This window comes from Dromaius novaehollandiae, chromosome Z (genome assembly GCF_036370855.1).
Source record: "Dromaius novaehollandiae isolate bDroNov1 chromosome Z, bDroNov1.hap1, whole genome shotgun sequence".
Classification (NCBI taxonomy): domain Eukaryota; kingdom Metazoa; phylum Chordata; class Aves; order Casuariiformes; family Dromaiidae; genus Dromaius; species Dromaius novaehollandiae.
Genome location: NC_088132.1, coordinates 67,771,895 through 67,793,606, shown reverse-complemented (window position 1 = coordinate 67,793,606; position 21,712 = coordinate 67,771,895). Strand labels below are relative to the sequence as shown.

The 21,712-nt window shown below is 37.4% G+C and overlaps 1 protein-coding gene across 5 annotated transcripts in view; it reads right to left on the bottom strand.

The window, feature by feature from the left end:
* Positions 1 to 590: 590 nt before the first annotated feature.
* Positions 591 to 21,712, bottom strand: part of LOC135323486 (fibroblast growth factor 10-like) — a 64,660-nt gene continuing 43,538 nt past the window's right edge. For all 5 annotated transcript variants that reach the window (XM_064501388.1, XM_064501389.1, XM_064501390.1 and 2 more), the window contains 2 exons: positions 7,338 to 7,441; positions 591 to 3,529 (listed from right to left, as the gene is read on the bottom strand). In XM_064501388.1, coding sequence (XP_064357458.1) covers positions 3,332 to 3,529; positions 7,338 to 7,441 — 302 coding nt within the window. In that variant the 3' untranslated portion in view covers positions 591 to 3,331. The remainder of the gene's footprint in view (positions 3,530 to 7,337; positions 7,442 to 21,712) is intronic.

The following is a 21,712-nucleotide window of genomic DNA, read 5'->3' as shown; positions in this document are numbered from 1 at the left end:
AGAGGTCTGAATTACAAATTTGTGCTCATACACTGGTATTTTTGTATTACTAAAGCTTACTAACCTTTAGTGAACTTTATAACCTGAAATCTCTTGAAGGAAGTCTTATATAAAATGCAACTATTTTTCTTTATCTAAAGTTTACTCAAAAATGTGAATACATGTTCTTCTTCCTAAAGCCCTTCATTCTTTCATCAAGTGTGCTTGTTTTAAATTCATTGCTTTTTCCACTGTATAAACTAGGTGGACCTGAATACTTACGGGAAGAATCTAAAGCATTTGGTTGTTATTAGAGAGGAGATAGCTGACTCACACATGCAAAAAATTAAAGAAACTTTACAAATGTTCAAGTGATTTTTGTTTTGTTTTGGGGCTATACAGCACCAAACCACATCCTGTAGTACAACAGATCTTTTCCCTTTTTATTTTTGTTGTGCAGTATTTCAGGTTAATAAAACAAACAAGGAGAATATTCTCTATTCCCAGCATTTTATTATTTTTATTTAAATATAACATACTATACATTGTTACTCAGTGATTCTTGTTTCCCTTTTCTTTTTTAAATCTCTCCCCTGTTCTCCTTTTGCTCAGGAGTCTCTTCTGCTGAGGGTGATAGAAAACAGAGCTTACGGTTTAGTGTTTGTGATACTCTGGATAGACTGTCTGCAGTTCGCTCCCACCACAGTGGGTATTACAGTATGTCTGTCAATTGTGCAAGAATTATCAGTTTCTTCAAGGATTTTTTATTTTGGTTAATTCTCAGAAACCACTATTCATGTCACAAATGGCTCCTCACCTTTTCCATTTTCAGCCTCTGAGCAGCACAGTATTTTCAGTCCTGAAACTGAATCAATCATGTTTATGTATAATCGCTCCCCTGACCCAGTAATCTAGGTAGTTCTCTCAAAAGAGAACCTCATTTGTACCCTAAGTGTTCTTAAAGTGGTCATCCAATACTACGTTTGCCCAAGCAAACATTAAATGTTCACTGTGGGTGGTCCAGTATGTCTTGTCATTTTTAATTATGGATCACAAATTTTAAACAACAGAAACTCCCTTTTATTATGGTAGTTGAGTTTTGCTAATCATCTGCAATTACACTTAAAATCTGAAATTCTTATTTCCCTTTTTTGAAAAATCTCATTTGTTAAGAAGCAAGCTGGAGATAAAATCCATGAAATACAATGTTAGCTATCAGCTAAAATGTTGTGTCTCAAATGACTTTCTGGTTTTAAAACAGTTGACTTTATTTAAGGACAGGAAATACAATCTGACTGTTTTGTATTTTATGGGAAAGTTATTTTTTTGCTTTTTTTAAACAGCTAATATTTAAATAACAGATTAAGATTGAAGTGCTGGTTAAACATTGACTTAAATAAGTTATAGAAGATCCCAACAACACCAGCCTTTATAGAGGTTAAACATTCTCAAAAAGACACATTAAGCAAGGCTCTCCTTTGTACCAAAATACAGTTTCCAAACAATAAAAATAAAATCAACTTTTTCACAACAAGAAATATCGAAGATAAAACTGCAGCATCCATATAATCTCATAGTTATCACTTAAAGTATTTAGAACAAAATAATATTATACTACTTTTGTTTCTTACTACAGACACTGCAAAGGCTTATTTATTTATTTAGTGGAATACAACGTGAAGACAGTGGTACAAATTGGTTGACATACTGTTTTCTATTTACCTGCTCTAACAAAATGAATCTCAATATGGTTACATTGATGAGCTATCCAGAGCTCTCTAAAGTTACAGAGTAAAGCAAAACATAAAACAAACCTTATGTACCTTTAATTGAGCAGACTTCATATTATGCTTAACTTTATTATACTGCACTTGCTCAAGTTAAGCCATGGGACTAGTAACACTTCATAACAATGTGCTGGATATTATGTATTTTGAGCCTTCAGTTACTACGATGGATACGAAAGGCATGCTAAAGCTGGACACCAGCATGGCTTTTTGGTTGGCTCTCATATATAACATACATGTGAGTAATAATCTCTGTTAAATGCATGAGAATGATTTTGGATCCTATCCCTCAGTCCTTATTTAGGTATTGCTCCCACTATATGCCAGTGACTCTACAAGCTGGTAACAAGGACCAATGAGTGCATTAACTGACTAAGGAATACAGGACTGTGTGCCTTCTCACTTACCTTTCGGAGGCCAAATTTTACACTTGGGCATTCTGTCCTGCTTAATTCTAACATCTGTGATTTCAGTGATTTTAACAGGGCTGTGCACATCTAGGTTCCAGCCCAATGCTTGCTGCAAAATCTCTCACTGATTGCAGTGGATTAGATCTTAGTTCCAAACTGAAATCAAAGGCAGGTGGATATACACACAGATGCATTGATTCCCAAGTACAGATGTGGCCCCTTTTCTCAATTTCAAAACAGCAGAAAGACCCTTTGTACAAAGTATTTCTTGAAGTTTGTTCTTGAGTGCTGAAACCCTCTCCAACATAGATACACCCAGTACCATAAATCCAAGCACTGCTTGTTTGGTCTTTTTGCTTAAGTGCAAGACAGTTTAGGAAAAAATGGATTATACACATTAAATTCTGCCTTTAAAGCCTTGTCCATTACCTATTCTCAGAGTACTTGTGAGGTTTTGACATTTTAGCCTATCAACCTTTTGTGAAGTACTGAGAGAAAGGGAAAATAACAAAGAAGCAAATGAGGAAAACATTTCAAATCAAAAAGATATTTAACATCCTATTAAATAAATAACTTAGAGAGAAATAAAAAGGAATGAAGTTAGAACATACAAGCAAACCATACTATTCGTTTTGTTAGAACAGTTTTACACTACTTTGCTTATATTCCTTAATCCTATCCATTCTTCCACAAGGCTTCTCCAGAAACATCTTTATTTGTGCATATGATCCAAGTGCTTCCAATAAATGCTTGCGTGTCCAACTGTTCATTGGATCATTAGGCTTGAATGAGCAATTAAGGTCTTTGATATGAGTTAGTATTCCATAAATAACTTTCCCCCCGAAGATCATTCAAGATTGTCTCTCGTCCCTTAAGTTGTATCACAGAGATAAAAAAACCCCATTGTTCGCACTGGCAATCGCTTCTATCCCATTTGATCCAGCTTGTATCTTGATTAGAAGATATGACACCAAACTAATTAAAAGTATTTCATGTGTCAGCAGTGAGTATGAAACCTTCAAAGGCTTCCCCTGCTCTCTTTTCAAACAAGCAGACGTCTGCACTACTTCTTTGCATTTATTCTTCAAGAGGATTACCAGATATTGTTGACAAAGAGCCTTTGGTTCAACTGCATCGATAAAACAGTTCCTTCATCTATGACATTACTACCATTGGAAGAAAGTGAGCTGAAGTGTTTTTCCTTCTTGTTTTCTGTCCCCTCTTTGTGGCTCCCCGTCCATTCAAGGCTACAAACATTTGCCTTCCATTGTGCTTCCAATTTAAGGATGCATATGTGTTATATCCATTTTCTTCTATTCTTTCCTTCAGTTTGCAATCACTGTTAAACTCTTTCTGTTAAAAGAGGGAAACAAATACACAAATTCAGAATATAAATAATGTTTCAGAGTTGCAGCATACTGAAGTTAAATAGCTTCTAAAAATGTTTTGGACAATTTCAATGTTTGTATAAGACATCCTTTTAGGATTCTAAAATGTATTTACAGAAATATTTCACTATGTCCATAGCATTTAAAGCAACATCAGCTAGGCTGCAAAAAACGCAATCAATGAAAGATATAATCAATTATGCAATATATAATTAAAGTAATAGAATGATATAGTTCACTTTCACTTGAAACTTCTCTGTGTTGGAATATGGCAGCAATATTAAAACAAACTCTCAGTCATAAAGTCAAAGTATGAGGTGGCAATCTGGGAATCATTCATCATATTTCAGCTCTAATACAACCCTTAAATATCTTGAACGAGATTATTAATACCATATGTTAAATAAATCTGCATGGCATAGGCCTACTTCTTATTTAAAGTAAGATCCTTTACACCACAGTGGCTGTGAAAAAGGGCCTTTTGAATTGGTGCAAACCACCGTTGTGCTGTTCTTATAAATGGTTGTGAGGCCTGTCTACTTTGCTGACGTCAAGAGGGCCTTAGCCTAAAAAAGGAATCATATATGACTCTGTGTCTTATTGAGAAAATGTTCACAGTAATCTTATAAGCAGTTTTGTTTACAGTACCAAGGATTAAGGTTTTCTATTTTTTCAAGAGAATTGTTAGGAAGGATATAAAATACAAACATGTAGGAAGCATGTGGGAGAGACTTTCTATAGTGTTAAATACGGTTACACAGATTTCCATCTCTGTAATGAAGACAAAAATGCTTGTTTTCACAAATAATTCCTACATGTGAAAGAACCAGTTTGATTAAGTTACTTATATTTCATTTAGAAAGCCTTTGAAGTAGGACATTTTCAACCATTTAAATGACTACCCAAATATAGCATTTCTGCTGTTCCTGCATTTCAGAAAACAAGAAGTTATTTCAGAGCTCACAGACAGAAGCATGTCAGAATCTCAGTGTAATCTGCCTAAGTACTTGTAGTATTTTTAAGATGTCTACCATGAAGACAATGGAAATGTGTCTAAATAATAAAACTTTTTTCATGATGCAGATAAGAATTTCAGGGGTATTTTATCTTTGATGATGATCAAAGTCTTTAGATAGTCAGCTAATAAGGATAATAGAAAGTATCCATAGGCATCTCCACTGCCTATTCATTTAAATTAGAATTTTTAAACTAGTTAATGTTCAATACTTTGGCACAGTAAGAATTTTCAGGTCGATAATTGAGGTTTTACAGTTTCTGTTAAGACCACAGAACACATTTCTTAACAGGATTGCACATATCATTCAAGCTTGATTTGACTTCCACCATCCTCTTTAGTTTGGAATTAGTAATCGGTTGAAAAATGAATGTTGGGAAAAACACTGTGAGGAGAAGATGCTCTCCAAAATGACTCTTAATACTCCCTGCATTCATAAAGCTACATATAAGTCATTTAACTTACTTGCTCTAATATGCCACCTTCTATGTCAAGGTGTTAAGAAGGCAGGTTCTCAAGCACAGTAATTTCTCCTATCTGCTAACACTTTACTTTGCTGAAGAAATCAAATAGTGAGTCTTCCTTTGCTCCCTCATCCTAACCAAAGTCAGTCAAATGGCAACGTGTTTGATAAACATAGAAACAGTATCACTTGACTTGTTTTCCCAGATGCAGAATTGTACTGGAATCCAAACTTTTCTCTCTATTCTTAGATGTTGCAAAGAGAGCAGATGATGTTGTGGTGCGGTTAAGAAGTCTCATTGGCAGGGGTCATTAGCCCGAGACTGCTTTGCTCATTTCAAACGAATTTCAGTGTAATCCAGCACCAGTGTGTATTGTGCACATGCTTAAGAGTGTTTTTAAAGTTTTTATTGGTTCTGCTTTCCATATCCATCTGCAAGCTGCCACACTGTAGCAATATGAGTCTAACTGCAAGTCTTGGGAGGGTGGGAAAAATAATAACAGAAGCATTCTCAAAATCTCTGAAGTATTATGGAATAGGTTTTGATAAGTCATTATGTTGTGATATTATGATGTGAATAATGAAAAACTATCCCACCTGGAATTAGAGAAAAGGCTTTCCACATTCGTATCCCCCTGTCAACACTATTCCTAATACACTGTGAATTACTGAATCTTATGATGGCAGTTTCCACCTATCATACATGAAAGCTGCCTATAGAGTTGGGATGAACTTCCATGACGCCAGCATTGGCAAACAACGTGGATAGAAAAACTTGTCTTAGGCTTTAGGACAGATAGTCACAAATGACTAAGGTAAACATTGCTAACTGAGACACATGAATTTACTATGGTACCTTCACATATGTCCAGGAGCATATGCAAAATCAATGAACGGGGCTTAGTGGTAACTTACAGTGCTTTGACAGCTAGTAAATATACCCTTATGCCTCTCAGTGATGCAGGACTGAGCACTGATCATCCTCCTTTTCTGTCCAGAGTGATTTTAGAAATTAAAATCCACATTTAGGAGGAAATTAAGAAAGACTTCTCTGTTCCAGTCTTTCTTTCCTTATTGCAATTCCTTAATATGACTCGCGTGTTTAAAAGGTTAGAAGTAACCTTATGAATGATAAATGACTAGCCACAGTACAGATGAGGGAAAATAAAGTTTATATAGTTTATGTGAACTAAACCCACCCAGTATAAATGCTTCCTTAAAAAAAAAGGACCAAATGACTTCAACCCACTTGAGTGTCAATTGATTCAGTCTCTGTGGTGAGTCTGGTAGTCTCAGACTGGCATTGCTTCATTATTTTCAGCATAGGCAGGCTTAGCTGCACTGCCTGAGATTAAACCCAGTGTCAGTAGCTATCCATGAAGTGCTCCCATTAAGGCTTGTATATGTTCTGAAAACTGAGTAATCTGAAGATTGGCTCATAATCTTTGTAGATGACTTGAATAAGTAAAGATTTATGTGGGTTCAAACTTACTGGAACTGGCAAAACTTGCAAAACTATAGATCAAACCAGATGTAATACCAGACCAATCTTGTGTCCATGCCACCATGTGCATTTGTGAGTATAAAATGGAGTTCAGTAGCCTGATTTAATAGACCATGTTCCTTGCTATTAAAAATATTTGGATGGCTACTATGTTTTTTACTAAAAAGATCAGTAAACCTAAACTTACACAAATACACATACAGTATATATGGATAGCTTTCAAATGATCCCCAAATTCTGCTCAATCATAAGTTCACATGCCTGCTGATATGAAACTCTATTTTCCTGTACTCCCTGTAATTCTATATATTAATTAGCACAGTTCATTTAAAGCTGGCTACTCTGGAAATCTCTGCACCCTCAGTTTGAGAATTTGGTGTATCTGCTCCATCAGCTACAGTTTCCAAGTTTTGAGGTACTCCTCATACCCCCCCCCAAAAAAAAAAAATTATTGATAAAGGTAGCTGTACGGCAGAAAGAAGGAAAAATAGCCCTAGAGATTACATTTTGTAGGTCCTTCCCCATCGGCCACTACTTGACAGGAGACTTGCCTGGAGCAGTCATCGTGGTAAATACCAGCAGCTGCTCTGGTGTGATGGGAGCCTGACAAACAGGGGGGAGTTTGTGGGGAGCGGGGGCTGCTGGTTTACCAGGGGATGAAATTTTGATGAACAGCTCATTTCAGCTCTAATTAGTAGTAATACACAGATAAGTGAGCTTTTCAGTAGGTAAGAGAGGGAACTGTGCTGACTACTACGAACCATTTTAAAGAAAAAAAAAAGGATACTTACAGAGCCATAGACTTTTCCTTTTTTGTTCATGGCTAAATAATAGTTGCTTTTAATGGATTTAACTGCCACAACACCGATTTCCACAGATGTTATCTCCAATATGCCTAAAAAATAAAAATTGAGATATTTAATCACGTCATTAAAGGATTTTTTCACCATAGAAAAAGAGCAATAAACCTGAAAAATACTAAACTTCTAATAAACTGACCAACAAACTTTAGCAACATTCTTCTGCAAAACATTGCAAGAATATACACAAACATTGTTTCAATTAACATGTTTCCCTTGCTAACCCTGTATTTTAAACCCCATAAATACTGAAACAGCTCCATTCTTCTTAACATAGATTTTACTAAAATTTATCAGAAGAGACATCTGAACCACAGCATTAAATTAAATCTATAGCATATGTCAATAGAATGTTAATTTACCCTAGTCTTCAAAACCAGTGGTAAACTATTTATTCCTTGTAGGATATTTAGATAAATTAAATCTCTTGGCTGCATTGTGCTGATAAATTCATTTTTGGCAAGTGTGTTGACGTTCTGGGATATAGTAAGACTAACCCTAACGGCCACATTATCTTTGTCTTTCAGATATCAGAAACATTTTGCTCTGTTTGTAATAAATATGATTAAGTTTTTTCTTTAAAACAAACTCTTTCTGGGATACTGGATGGCTAAAGGGGCCAGTAATGGGAGACAGAGCTTTTCATCTCAGTATTTTCAGTCCAAGTGCATACTGCTTTGGGAGCAGTGGAAGTCATGACCACTTACGTGGTGACTTTAGCGATCTCTTTTCAGTTATTAGCAGGGTAACTGGATGTTGTTTCGGCACCATGTTTTAATCTAGGATAAATATAGCTCCAACCAAATAACTCCTAAAATGATTTATCCATTTTATGCAGATAGGATGCCTGGCTCCAACTTTTCTCCTAATGTTAAAGCTGTAGTAGTTGAAACAATAGCCCATCTAACCCAGTGGTCACACAGTTGCTACCACTGGAGAAATTACAGGAGATGTAGAGCTGATGAGAAATTTTAGAGAAAAACACCCTAGACCAGGCCAAGAAATAATACAAGGAATAGATCAGCTGGAACAGCAATAAATTGCCAACAACTTAAAAAAAAAAAAGAAAGGTACCCATGGTAACTTTCTTCCAAATGTGTGCTATGCCTTTTGTCTTCCTTGATTTTCTGCAGGAGCATTCAATCATGCCCTAAAGTATTTGTGCTCAAAATCAAGAACAGTTAAGTGGAGTGCCTTAAATTAAGTGGATTACAAGCTACTGGAGGGTGAGAATGTGGTGTGATTACCACAACACCCCCTTCTTTTTGTGTGGCTGACATGTTTTTTCCCTTTTCCATGCTAAAAAATGATGAGAAGAATTCAGTCAATTCCTTCTACATAAAATTAATTTCCGTAATCCCAACTGTGACACTAGTAAAACTAGGCTGGGTCCATCTCTAACAACAACTGCCAACCAAAAAAAAATTTGATATTGGCATTACATGGAGCATTATTAATTGTTTTATGTGGAAATTGATTAAACGGAGTTATATTTTGTCATACTATCCTTGTAACAATAACACTATATTAGGCTAATTCAATTGAATAATACACTTGTGAAATGTTTGAGTGCAGCTGAAGTAGAACAGTGCTTAAACATGAAACTTTTGCTGAATTAACCCATTTTGAATGTTTTGTGCTTGAATGATCTTGATATACTGCTATTCAATACAATACCTAAGTCAATGCAACAAAAGTATTTGTTTAATTCATGAAAACACAGCAGACTTTTCTGATATACTTTGGTCACAATCTCACACTCCATTATATCCTTAACAGGCCAGCTGAGAGGAGGTCATGAGAAGAAATGTTATTGCATTTACATTATATACCACAGGAATTAGTCTGGTTATAACCAGTTGTGCTGTTTTACTGTAGCCAAATGTAGCTGAATTCTTCAGAACGGTTATCAGTTTGATCTCATCCCCAATGATCATGGATATATTTTCACTGTTTCCTGTATTTGGAATTGTAGTTGAAAAATGTTACATAACTTTCAGAGATAAGTATACAAATTCTAACCTCTGCAGTCTTTTGGAGGAGACGGGGATTTCAATTGATGTTTTTATTTCAAATAAATGTAATACTCTTGATCTATTATCCCTTGGGTGCAAAGGATCTAATTTGGTACTTATCTACCCTGCTGCTATCTATAAACCCCAGAGACTTGACTGGAGTTACATGCTTGTTACAAGCACTGAACTAGCTTTTGTGTAGACTGCAAATTATTCAGCATTATTTATAGATTTTGCTCTGGAGGAGATTCGCTCATGAGTCTGACAGAAATGCATTGAAGGCAATGGGAATCTTTATACAGGCGTCAGGGATGCAGGCACAAATTCCAGAGTTTAGAATGACGGCAGCAACTCATTTGACATGGATCTACAAGCAGAAGCCATAACGTCTTTCTAGAACTTTGAACCAGACTGGATTTAAATCAAGTGTCTTTCATGTAAGGGTGAAAATATGTTTCTCTTACTCGAGTCATTAAATTCGCCAAGAAAATATAAAGAAAAGAAATTGAGGCCTACACTTTGTAGCTCAAAACTATAAATAGTATTTTCACCATCTAATGAAACTGACTTCTTCGAGGGCAGAAGAAATTATGCTGTATCTACCTAAGGTTTATGTAGTAGAGCCATGGGCCATGATTGGACTTACAACCGCAATAAGAATAATAGATAATTTCCATGGGCTCTGAGGATAAGACTCTGTAAATTAAAGTAGTTTCATATTCTTCAAGTACTATAGACTTGAAGATACAGGCTTATACATAATCACAGACCATACGTCTGAAAGGATGCCAGGAGATCAAGTCTACTCCACTGCCTCAGTTAAGGTAACTATTCTTGACAGATAGTTGTTCTTAGGGACTTTCAAAAATTGACATTCTACAGCCCCCCCCTCCCATTCCACTATCTACCATAGAAAGATTTTCCTAACATTTAAGCTAAATGGCCTTGCTGTCATTTGAGCCCATTAGCTCTTGTTTTAACCATAACTGTTGTGAAAAAGAAACTATTTTTCCCTGCGGAAACCTTTTACGTGGTAAAGGACTATTATTACAAGTACCTACCAAATTTTTCTCTTTAAACAAGCCCAGTTTTTCAAAGCTTTCCTTAAAACTTTCAGTTTTTCTAGGCTTTTGAACACTCCTGTTCTTTGTCCCCACAACATGGCCATAATACTCTTATCAAAGCCTTATCAGTGTTGAAACAGGAAGGAACATTTAATATTTCCTACAGAGGATATATGCATACTCATACATTTATGCATAGACCTATGAATATTTCATTTCTTCACAATAATGGGATAATATTGATTCATGTTTGATTTGTGATCCATCACCCTGGGATGCTTGAAAGAAACATAAGCAACCATTCCTCATCCCCTATTTGTGAAGTTGTTTACTCCTAATTAAATTTCATACTCTGCACATGCTCTAGCTGAGTGGCCTCTTATTTAATTTTTTAATCATTTCTCTAATTTGTCAAGGTGACTTTGAGCTCTTATTCAGTCCTCAAAATCCTTGCAACTATTCCAAGTTTGCTATTGTGTGCAACTTTTATAACCATACTTTCTATTCTTTTGTCCAAGTTAATAGAGAATTATTCATTAGAAGACACCTCAAAGAGACTCTGGCAAAACTTGATGCCTCTGTTCAACTGGCAGCAAAAACTTGATAATTCCTGCATAGGACTTTCCATACTGGAGTATTTTCACTTAGATTTTCCTTGCTTATCTTGGTTAAGGGAATATCATTAGAGAAACTGGTTTAAAAAATCTTCCCAAAATCTATGATATCTGCTGCTTCTCTCCTATATATGAAGATTTTTATCCATCACAGATGAAAATAAGGTTGGTGTGCTATTCTTTATCTTTGATGAATTCATCTGTTTGCTAATTTCCTAGGCAGGTGCTTATAAACATATTTAAAAATTACTTTTCCCATATTTTTTCCAGTCATAACTCTGTAAACTTCAACAATTACAACCAATCCCCTTTCACTGCATTCACTGTATAAGCATGGTTTTCAATACCCAAACCATTTCCACCTCATTATAATTAGAAACATTTTAAATATCAACTTGAGATGTGCGCTGTAGCCATGCATGTGTTCTCTTTACAGGTCCCAAAGGCTAGAAACATATTCCCCATAGAACCCAAATATATTTAACTTAAATAAACTGTATTTTTATAGTTTATAAAAGTGATCATTATATAAATGACAAGGCAACAGAAAACTGACTGGCTGTCTTGCTCTGCACAGAGGGACTATAAAAAATAAAAGTAAAAAATTGCTCTTACATAATTCTGTACGCTATTTCCAAATGTTTTAGGTTGTTATACGTATGATGGTAATATGAAGCAAAAAAAAATTTACAGAAAACCCTGGAATTGTGTGAAATTATGTCAAGCAATTTTTTAGAAAACAGACAGCTTGACAGAGTATCAGATATTTTATCAAGACACTACTGCAATGGATCCAAACATGCCCTGCGATAAGAACCACTTGATGCTGGGATCAAATTCAACTTCTTTGCACTCTGAGACAGTGACCCATTCTTCTGTAGCTGTCATTTGTATAATGAGTTACTAGAATGCACTTTAAATGCCAGAGGCCCTAGACTTAATGTAGAGGAACGGGACCACTTTCCATCTTCCTCCCCCATTCTGAGCCTTCTGCTTTCAGAGATGAGCCCATAGACGTGGCAGTCCACAGGCAGTCCCTCCCTCCCTCCCTTGCCTTTTCTTCTGCCTCCAGAAATATCGCAGATGAAGAGTGAGTTCAGTTGGATGGAATGTGATGATGACTGAGAGCTTCTGAAGCTTTTCCCAAATGGTGACAAGAAACTGCTGGGCCTGCAAAGGCAGCTGCTACTCTTGGATAATTGGAGAGGGAGAACTTGGGTAACATTCCTCCAAGCTAAGTTTTCAGAACTTTGATTTTTTTACCCTCTAGTGAGCTTTGGAGGGGTTCCTTTGACTGGCAGTGGCTTGGGTCAAATACAATTGGTGATAACACATAACATTAAGGATCTGATAGTTCAAAAAGCTGCTCTTAGTAGATGGCTTAAAAAGAGGGTGGTCTGAAGAAGTGAAAAAGTTGGATGGATATTGCCATGAAAGAGAAGAGAGAAGTACTACGGAATATGGGGCCACTGAGTCTGTTGCCTCTCTGCTTCATCATTTACACCTGCACAAAGCAAATTGAAAACATTGCCAAACTAGAAGGAATACTGCTATTCCCATTTTTATATTTTTTTTGCCTAAAAACTGCTGACGAGACAGAGGAAGGTGGTGGTGTAGAAGACAGAACAAGCCTAGGAAACTGAAACTGAGGTGAGAAAGACTTGCCTTTTGGAAGCATTTTTAATAAATCAAAGCAGTTTCACTGATTTATAATCTTACTGATTTTGAGGTAGTCTTTGTAAGGCAACTTAAGACACAAATATCACAACAAAATTATTTCCCTACATCCAGACATATCCAGTAAAACCCACGATGCCATAATTATGGACAGAAATCCCAAATAAGAACCATCCTGAACCACAATCTGAGCTTTGACTTCTAATTAAAGCTTCATGTAAAGTTGAAATCTGTTCAGTGCTTTTTATTTTCATTATTATTTAATATTTGCCCAGACCTCCACCCTTTCTGCTCTACATCAGAAGTGACAGTACTGAACTAGCAAAAACAAAGCTGCTGATGTGTCATATTTAGATCAACTATGTCCAAAATGTGACTGTCCCATGAGCTTCCCAGTCCAATTTCCATATCTGATGCATTTGGATAAGCCTGAGATACGTATCCAAACTTCTGGAAGGCTGTGGTCCTGCAACAGGACCTCTGAGCCTTCCTGCATTATCAATATCAAAACAAGGAATTTACATGGGGCCTAGAGACCATATAAAAGACTAAATTATTAGATCTCTTTCTCAAACCCACAGAGGGAACAAAGGGAAATAAGCCGCTTCTCCTCTCTTTATCTGTTGCTTTTATGACTTCAGCTTCAGAGCAGAGCAAGGACCACTCAACCAACACTCCTTGGGAGACAAAGTACATGGAAAGGTGGCAGCAGTACTGTACATGAGAAGAGATAACCTTATTAGTGATGCAATAGCCAGAGTAGCTGGTTAGCAAAGGAGGAGTTTAGGTTTAAGTACAAAAATGGTAGGAAACAATTTAGGCTAGTATATATCCTAACGTGTAACTGAAGCAATTAACTCAGGAGCACAGATAGCCTACATTTTCCTCTAGTCAGTGGAGAGAGATAGACATCTCCATACAACAGTTTTGAACACCACGAATACTTCATTTAAATACCTAAAGTTAGGTGGGATAATCTTAAGCAAAGAAAATGCAGGGAGTGACTCTGAGGACACATCTATGCTGTCAGTTAAGATGAGTTCAAAACTGTCTTCAAAGACAGACTTGACCATCATTTGCATCACTCACATGTAAGCATTTTTTCAGATTTAGCCTAAGTGCTGGGACTCCCTTGAAAGAGAGAATAAACACATTTGTTTCCTTCACATGGATTTAATTCATGCACTGGAGATGGGATGGCCACAGGTAGAGCCAACTGTACCTAGTTCTATTAATCAGAGCTCAGATTTCTTGAGCTCCATGCTTTGAGCCGAGATATGAAGGGGTACAGTTAGCTACATGAATGTTGATGGAAAATGTAAGGATCTGAAAATCTTGGCATGCCGGATCCCAACATTGCAGGATGAGGTATCTTGTGGAATAGACACAGTGAGAGTGTCAGAATTCATTATGTGAATTGTTATTGGGGTAGAGGAGCTACAACTGACAATTTATATTGAACCAAGGCATGGTAGCCATTCACCTGCCAAGAGAAAAAGGGGAAACCAAACAACCACCCCATACCTGGTATATATAATTAAATACAGGGTTGTAGTTACCTGATTTGTTAGCTCTGGTGACAAAGATGGCTTAAGAAGTTTCAGCTTTCCCTCCCTTCCCCCAGATACTTATTCTGTGCTGTCTCTGTGCTGAAGTTCACCAACCCTTCAAATATAACTGTTTGTGGAGCAGCACTATAAACAAAATCAGTGGAATGATCTGGCTTGGAAATAACTCTCAATAGAAAACAAATCAACCTAAAACCCTAAGGACTAAACAATCCAAGTTTTTGCAGTCATTCCTGGTAGTGTATGTTTTCTAGTCCTTCTATTGCTCTCTTTATGGACTATTTCCAACTGGCTAATTTTTTTGAAGTGAGGTGCCCAAGACTGGACCGGCACTCTAACTGAGGCCTGATGGGTACTGAATAGAGCAGAAAGATTACTTCATGTGTTTATAGGGAAACTTGGATCCCAGTCCAAATCCTAATCGAAACTTGGCAGTTCATGTATATTTCCATTTAGTAGACAAGACCATGCGTTCACAGTTTCTGCCAAATCTTAAATTTCTAGGTCTCCACAGAAATACACAGGAGAGTGTAGAGCTCATAAGAGATCAGTAGAGCTCAGTAAATTTTCCCAGGGGTATATGGAGCTACCTGTTTGTAACCTGGGTGGAATCCTGAGTTGTCTTTCACATTCATGATCATTATGCTCACCCCCTGCATTTTATTATTTGTATGTTTCAATATGAATAACAGAGCAAATTGAAAATAACTGGCTGGAGTTAAGGCTGTGCCATTTATTGCCCATCCTAACACACAATGAAAGGATAACATATAGGCAGTAGCACTGCAGAATAAACAGTCAAAAGGCATGGGGACTGCCAGGAGAAATACCTGTCCATCATCTGCAATCACACGAAAGACAGGCCTTCACTGCCGCGATGGGGCGGTCTGGAGGACTGTAGCATTGTCAGAAGTTCCTAGCAGATGCGGTATATACATTTGCAAAAGGCCCAAATTAGAATTAAATGGAGTAAATTGCCAAAGAGGCACTAATAGGTATGAGCAGACTGAAGGGAGCTTTGGTTCTACAGTAGTCAGAGTATGTACAAACAGGTGAAAAAAAGCATCCTTATGGGATAGGTATGGAAGTTATATGACTCATGAAACTCAGCGTGCTGCAGATAGCCTCTGCTGCTTGTCTCTCAACAGTCTTTATCCAAATGACAGGTCTGTTTCCTCCTCCTGCAAATATCTGACACGTACTGTAGCTGTTCTCCTGGCTAGGGCTGCTCAACTGCATGTCAAAATGAGACAAGTTTCATTTAGAAGTTCTTTTTAATTTTGGGCCTCATTTATTCTTCTGATGAATCTCAGCTTGAGTCCCTATTCTGTAAAACAACAGGACTGCAAAAATACAGTTGCTCATTTGCTAGTCCCAGATGCTTGTCATAGTGTAGAAGGTGGGAGTCAGAGGGAGACTGGCTGCACCACAAAGCTGGGAATGTGCAGTGCACTGCCTCTGCCAGCTAGGTCCTCTGACAAGTAATTACTGACAAGTAATGCATGAGAAAGGAATCATGAAATCATAGCTATAAAAAGGCAGAATATGTTTCCAGATATTACCTAGTCTTATACATAGGATACCTAGACTCAGTACAGTTCCTGGCACTACCCTGCTACTACTGTTTTTCTCGGAAAAGGGTGTGATATCATTTTCCATGCAATCAGAAACTTGCCAAATACACTGTCCACCACATCAATTAATGTTGGTTCTAATGGCTTTTGTCTGTCTTTGCCTCACACGGGAAAAAGGAATCCATGGTATTTTAAAATATGGGATCCACATGTTTATAATGCAAGACTAACTACCACTGGACAGCTATAATGATCACTCTTCTTCACATAATTATCGTCGGTGACAGTTACCTCATCAGCACTTTCAGCATTTTTCTTCTACAACGCCACAATTATTCCTACTATTGCTCAGTTATAACATTTTTTTAAGGAAACTTCATAATGATTGTGGGCACAGAAGGAATATTTCTGAAGCATAGATTAGGGCAGCTTTACAGTGAGGATAATCAATATTACGAAAATGACCGCAAACAGGATTTCTGTTGTTTTTCCTTTGTAGCTTTCTCCCCCACCCTCCAAATGCCCATTTTCTTGACTAACCTGGAAGTGATCAAATAAAAGGCAGATGTTTTCAATTGTGATACTCCTTGATTTACATTGTTTGGGACAATGTTGTGTATGATTTAAGATGACCAGTCATAGATTGTGAGTAGTTATTAACCCTGCTTGGTGCCTTGCAAACAAACTACTGTCTAAACTTTTTCAAACAAAATATTTATTGAAAGGGACAATTAATATTGGCACTTGTTATTGGATAATCTTGGAGTAAATAAAGAGACAAAGTGAGTGGAGTAAGAAATTCTTTGTGAGTTGTTACTACATAAGAAGATGTTAAGGCCAACAGTTTAGTAACTGAAAAGAACTAGATGACCTCTGATTATCAGTTCATCTCTTTCCCCCTCCATTGCTTTTTTTCTCTGCCACAAATAATTCTATGCACTTAATTCATCCTATGTTATAACCCGTCAAAAAGAAATCATTCAATAACTGCATGTATTACTCTTGTTATACTGCCATGTGATCAGCGTCTCATTTTTTAATTCTAGATTTGTACATTGTCGTACATATCCTGTATGCTTTCTTCATCATCAAAGGTAGGCAGAAACACTAAAGCAAGTAACAAGGTCTGTACTCTTGCACACAGATGTAAACTATTGCCTGCTATAGTGTGAGCACCTGATGTATGTCTTTCACAGTGTTTTCATCTTTAATACTTGACTGTCTCCTAACCTGGCTGGACCCGGTATCTTTAGTCTTCTAGTACAAACAGTCTTTTTTTCAAACTCTGATGAGCAGTGATAAGTGCTGTCTTCCTAAACATTCATTCAACACCTCATCAAAAAGCAGGATGACAAAATCGTCAATCTTGCACAGAAACTTAAAAGGCTGATCTGCAGAGCACAATCACTTCACACCCTTCTGCTTTCATTATCCTCAAGTCTCCTTCTTTATTGTTTCCCATCTTGCCTGCTGACACCCTCAGATAGCAGCTAACAAGCATGTTTTGCACACAGGATTATGTGATCTAATTGCACATGCTTGTGCCTCATGTGTTGTCCTTTTGTACAAACTCTGATTCCCTAGTCTGGGTTCCTGAAGTCTTTTCTTTTTTCTCCTCTTGCTTGAAGTATACAATCCTTTTGCACAATACTCACAAAACTACGCTTGGGACACAGTTAAAGGACAATATGATAAAGAAGGTTTCATACATTCTTTCCACCTTTTCTACTCAACTTTCCATATTTAAAATGGGGCTTCTGCCCACTGAAGTCCAATCAGATTAGAAATACTAATCAACCAACCAAACCTAGTCAGCCACTTCAACTTAAAGCGAGTGTAATCTCTGTTGTGATCCCAGCAGAATCCTTTTTTGGAAATAGGTAGAGGGCTGGCATGTACTGAACCTTCTCTCTTTTCTATCTACTTTTATGTCAGAATTAGTGATACCTTCACTTAGGCTACTGTCCAACACTGCACAAGGCATCTGGCCCCAAGGCTGGTTGGTGAAAACTGGCTAACAATCATATTCACATCTTGTAGGATGGGCTGGTGCATCCATACCTAGCTCTTGATTCAAGTTTCTTCTGATTATTATCTCTACAGACTTTACCCCATAGCCATAAGACTTATTTTGTCATTTTTCAGTTCTAAGTGTCTGACACATTGCAAAGACTGTGTGGCAGCCCACCAGTGTGCTGTCTGTACAGTCTCATGCCAAGGGCATGGGGACATCCTCTTGTAGGGCCTGGCATGAAGGTGTGTGAGACAAAAGGAACCAATCCTGGCTTGCCCTTGTCTGCAGTGACTCCCAGGAGTGGTGTCTGGAGTGAACTATCTCCAGAATTTCGCGGAGGTTTCATCTCAGAAGGAAATAGTTCATGTCAAAAGAAGCTAAGAGTGAACTAGTAAATGTGCAGTGTGAATGACCAGCAGTGCTGAATCCAAAAGCCATTTGGGGAGCTAAGTCATTTGACAGTGTAGACTTAGCCTTAGACAACTATGGAGATGAGCAGATGAAGAACAGAGTTTCTGTCTGGGATTTTGCATGTTGAGACAGATGCTCCTGAGACGTTTCAGAGCTACAGGGCATGTGCTGCACATGCAGTCTGTGCACATACAACAAATTAAAAATTTTCTATGCACAGTGACTTACTGCTTGTGCGTGAATCAACTCTGTAACTATATCAGCTTTATGGTACCCATGCTGTGTAGCTGATGTACAGATAGCAATAAATAAATAAATAACAGTTTAAAAATAGGGAACAAAAGTAATCAGTTTTCTCAGGAAAGTAATCGATATAGTTCTGGAGTTGTCTGTGTTCAACATATCCATTAATGATCCACATAAATGGATAAATACTGACATGACAAAGCCTGCTGATTATACTAAACTATTCAGGGTAGTAAATCTGAAAGGGAACTGGGAAGAAGTGCAGAAGAATCTCAGGATACCAGCTGACAGGGCAATAAAATACCAGATGAAATTCAATGTAGATGAATGTGAAGCGACACATACAGGGAAGAGTAATGTTAACTTTATAAACACGGACTGGCCTATGGCCTAGCTATCCCTTCTCACTCTTATAATAAATAGTCCTATGAAAACGTCAGGTCACTACTAAGCAGTGGTTAAAAAAGCAAAACAAAAGTTACAAATGTACAGGAAAGGAAACAATATTTAAATCCCTCTGTGCTTGCACTTTGAACAACATGTGCTGCCCTAGTCTCTCATATCAAAAGGGACAGAGTAGAACTGGAAAAGCTTCAGGAAAGGGCAATGTGCATTATCAAAAATAAGGAGTAGCTATTTTTTGAGGAATGACTAAAATCGAGGGCTTTTCAGGGTGGAACAGAAATGACTTGGGGAAGGGAAAATCTGTAAAATTGTGGGCAGCCTTGATAAAATGAAGGAGGAACAACTATACATTTTCTCTCAAGTGAAATTATTGGGCAAGATGTATAGAGTGAAAGAAGATTTTTTTTCACCTTCTGCTTGTTAGATTGCAGGTGGGATATTGTTCTCCTCTGTAGGCTTCTGTTATTGCTACTATCAGAGACAGGAAACCAGAGTAGACAGACTTTTAGCCAGAAGCAGTGGGGCTGCCCTTTAATTCTTAGTCATACATCCTCTCACGTAGGGAAGTGGGAGAAAGCAGAGAAAAAGCCAACATGGATTTGTTAAGAGCAAATTCTGTCCAATCTAATTTCCTTTTATGACAGTGTAACAGGTCATATGATGTACCTGTAAGTAGGCTTCTGACACTGTATCCCATTACGTTTTCATAAATATACTAAGTTCATACAAAACTGTATTTTAAGTGGGATGGAAACTGGCTAGAAAACTATATTTGGAGAATCATTCTTAACGATTCACTGCCAAAATGGAATGAGGTATTGAGGAAATGCAAATACAGGATGGAGGAGAACGAGATATCCGTTCTGTAGAATACGCTCTATGGGCTTGATGGACCACAATCTGGGCTTCAGTCAACAGTATGAAAAGCAAACATCATCCTAACAGGTCTAAACATGAATATAGGCGGTGAGACACATAAGAAAATCCTTCCATTTCATTCTGCACTTGGAAGGCCTCAACTAGACTCTATGCTCAGTTTTGAGTACTGTGTTTCAAGATGTGTCTAAAGAAAAGCAGCTAGCATGGCGATAGGTCTAGAAAACATGGTTTAGAGGAAAATTAAATAAATTAGTATTGTTTATCTTAAAAAGAGATAATCGGGAAGAGAAGGCATATCAGTAACTTTCAAATACTTGAAAAGTAATTGCTAAGAGCAGAGAAATATTCCATACTCCTTGTCCATGCAAGAAAGAATAGAAATAATGGGCTTAACAGCACAAAAGAGTAAGAGAGGGTATTAGGAAAAGATTTTAACAAGGATGGTGACAAGGGGATGGACCACTTGATTTCTTGAGACTTCTTTCAGCCCTATAAAGCTGTGGTTCCACATACTAGAAGTTAATCAAATGCTTCTGAAAATCTTGGACTTGCTGTACTATACAGCACTATTCCATACGATACTTGCATAGGAAGTCCAACACTTCGAGAAAAATGTATGGACTTTCAGCATCTCTGAAAGCTGGACTCCCATCTGTACTTCATAAAAGACTTACAAATGTGTAGGGCTCCTTTCACAAAGCAGGCTCAGGGATAGCAAGTGTTCTACACAACGAACTTGGAACTATTTCTGAAAATATGATTCTCAATGTCCTTGTCCCTCTGCCCACCTCTGGTGAATTACCTTCTTTCTAGTCATCATTTTTGTGGCCTACCTCTTCTTCCCTCAAACCAACATTATAATCTCCCTCCTCTATCCTCCTGGTAGCCACCAAGAAAAGAGTTTGATACAAAAAGAGTAAGTTGAAACATATGACTAAGAATCACAGTGGCTGCCTTTAAACTGTAAGTCTATTTATTTACTTTATTAATTTTGCTGTTTTGAAATCTGTGTGTGCCAAAACCATGCTCTGGGAGCTCCTTGCTGTGTATAAAATAACACAATAATCAACAGTTACAAGACACTGTTAAATCTATTGTCATGCATCTGCACAATTATAATTCACTTTCCTGGCACTATAAAGCAATCGGCCTGCCCGATCCCACTCAGTCCCGCCAGTCACATTGTCAAGTGTCTATGAAAAAATGAGAGCCCCTGAAGTAAGCAGAAGGTAACAAATCTAGCCTCTGATTGAAAAAAGGAGAGGAAAACTCTGTATCAGCATAGAAACTGTATTGCCAATATTTCCTTCTTTATGACAACAGAGCAACACCAATATATTACAGAAACTATTTTCAAGTTATCAGTAATTTTCATGTTCCTTATGTTTCATGTACATACTGAACAACAGCTTGTACTCTGTAGAGTCTTTAGTAAGACAGAGAGGAAGAAAACCTGGTTTGACAGTTCTCTAGTATCAAAATAGGATAGTTGTGATACAAGAATTCGACCCAGTTCGACCCAAGGATCTCAAAGCTGTCAGTGCCACTACTGCAAATGTCAGCTTACAAGACCCAATGCACACTGCCCTCAACAAGCACTTGGAACTTTCTATATGATCTTAACTTCTGAATATCAATCTCTGATTTCCATCATAACAATTCCAGTGTTGTGGGACATATAAAAGAGAGATTCATGACCACATTCCCAAATTGAGGCAGTTCCCAAACACAGTCAAGCACATTGTAAGATTCCAAAGACTGACCTAGGTTCATCTAAAATCTGTCCTTCCTCCTTAAAGTCGATTTCTACAGGAGATGTCAGGCCAGGCTATAATAGAC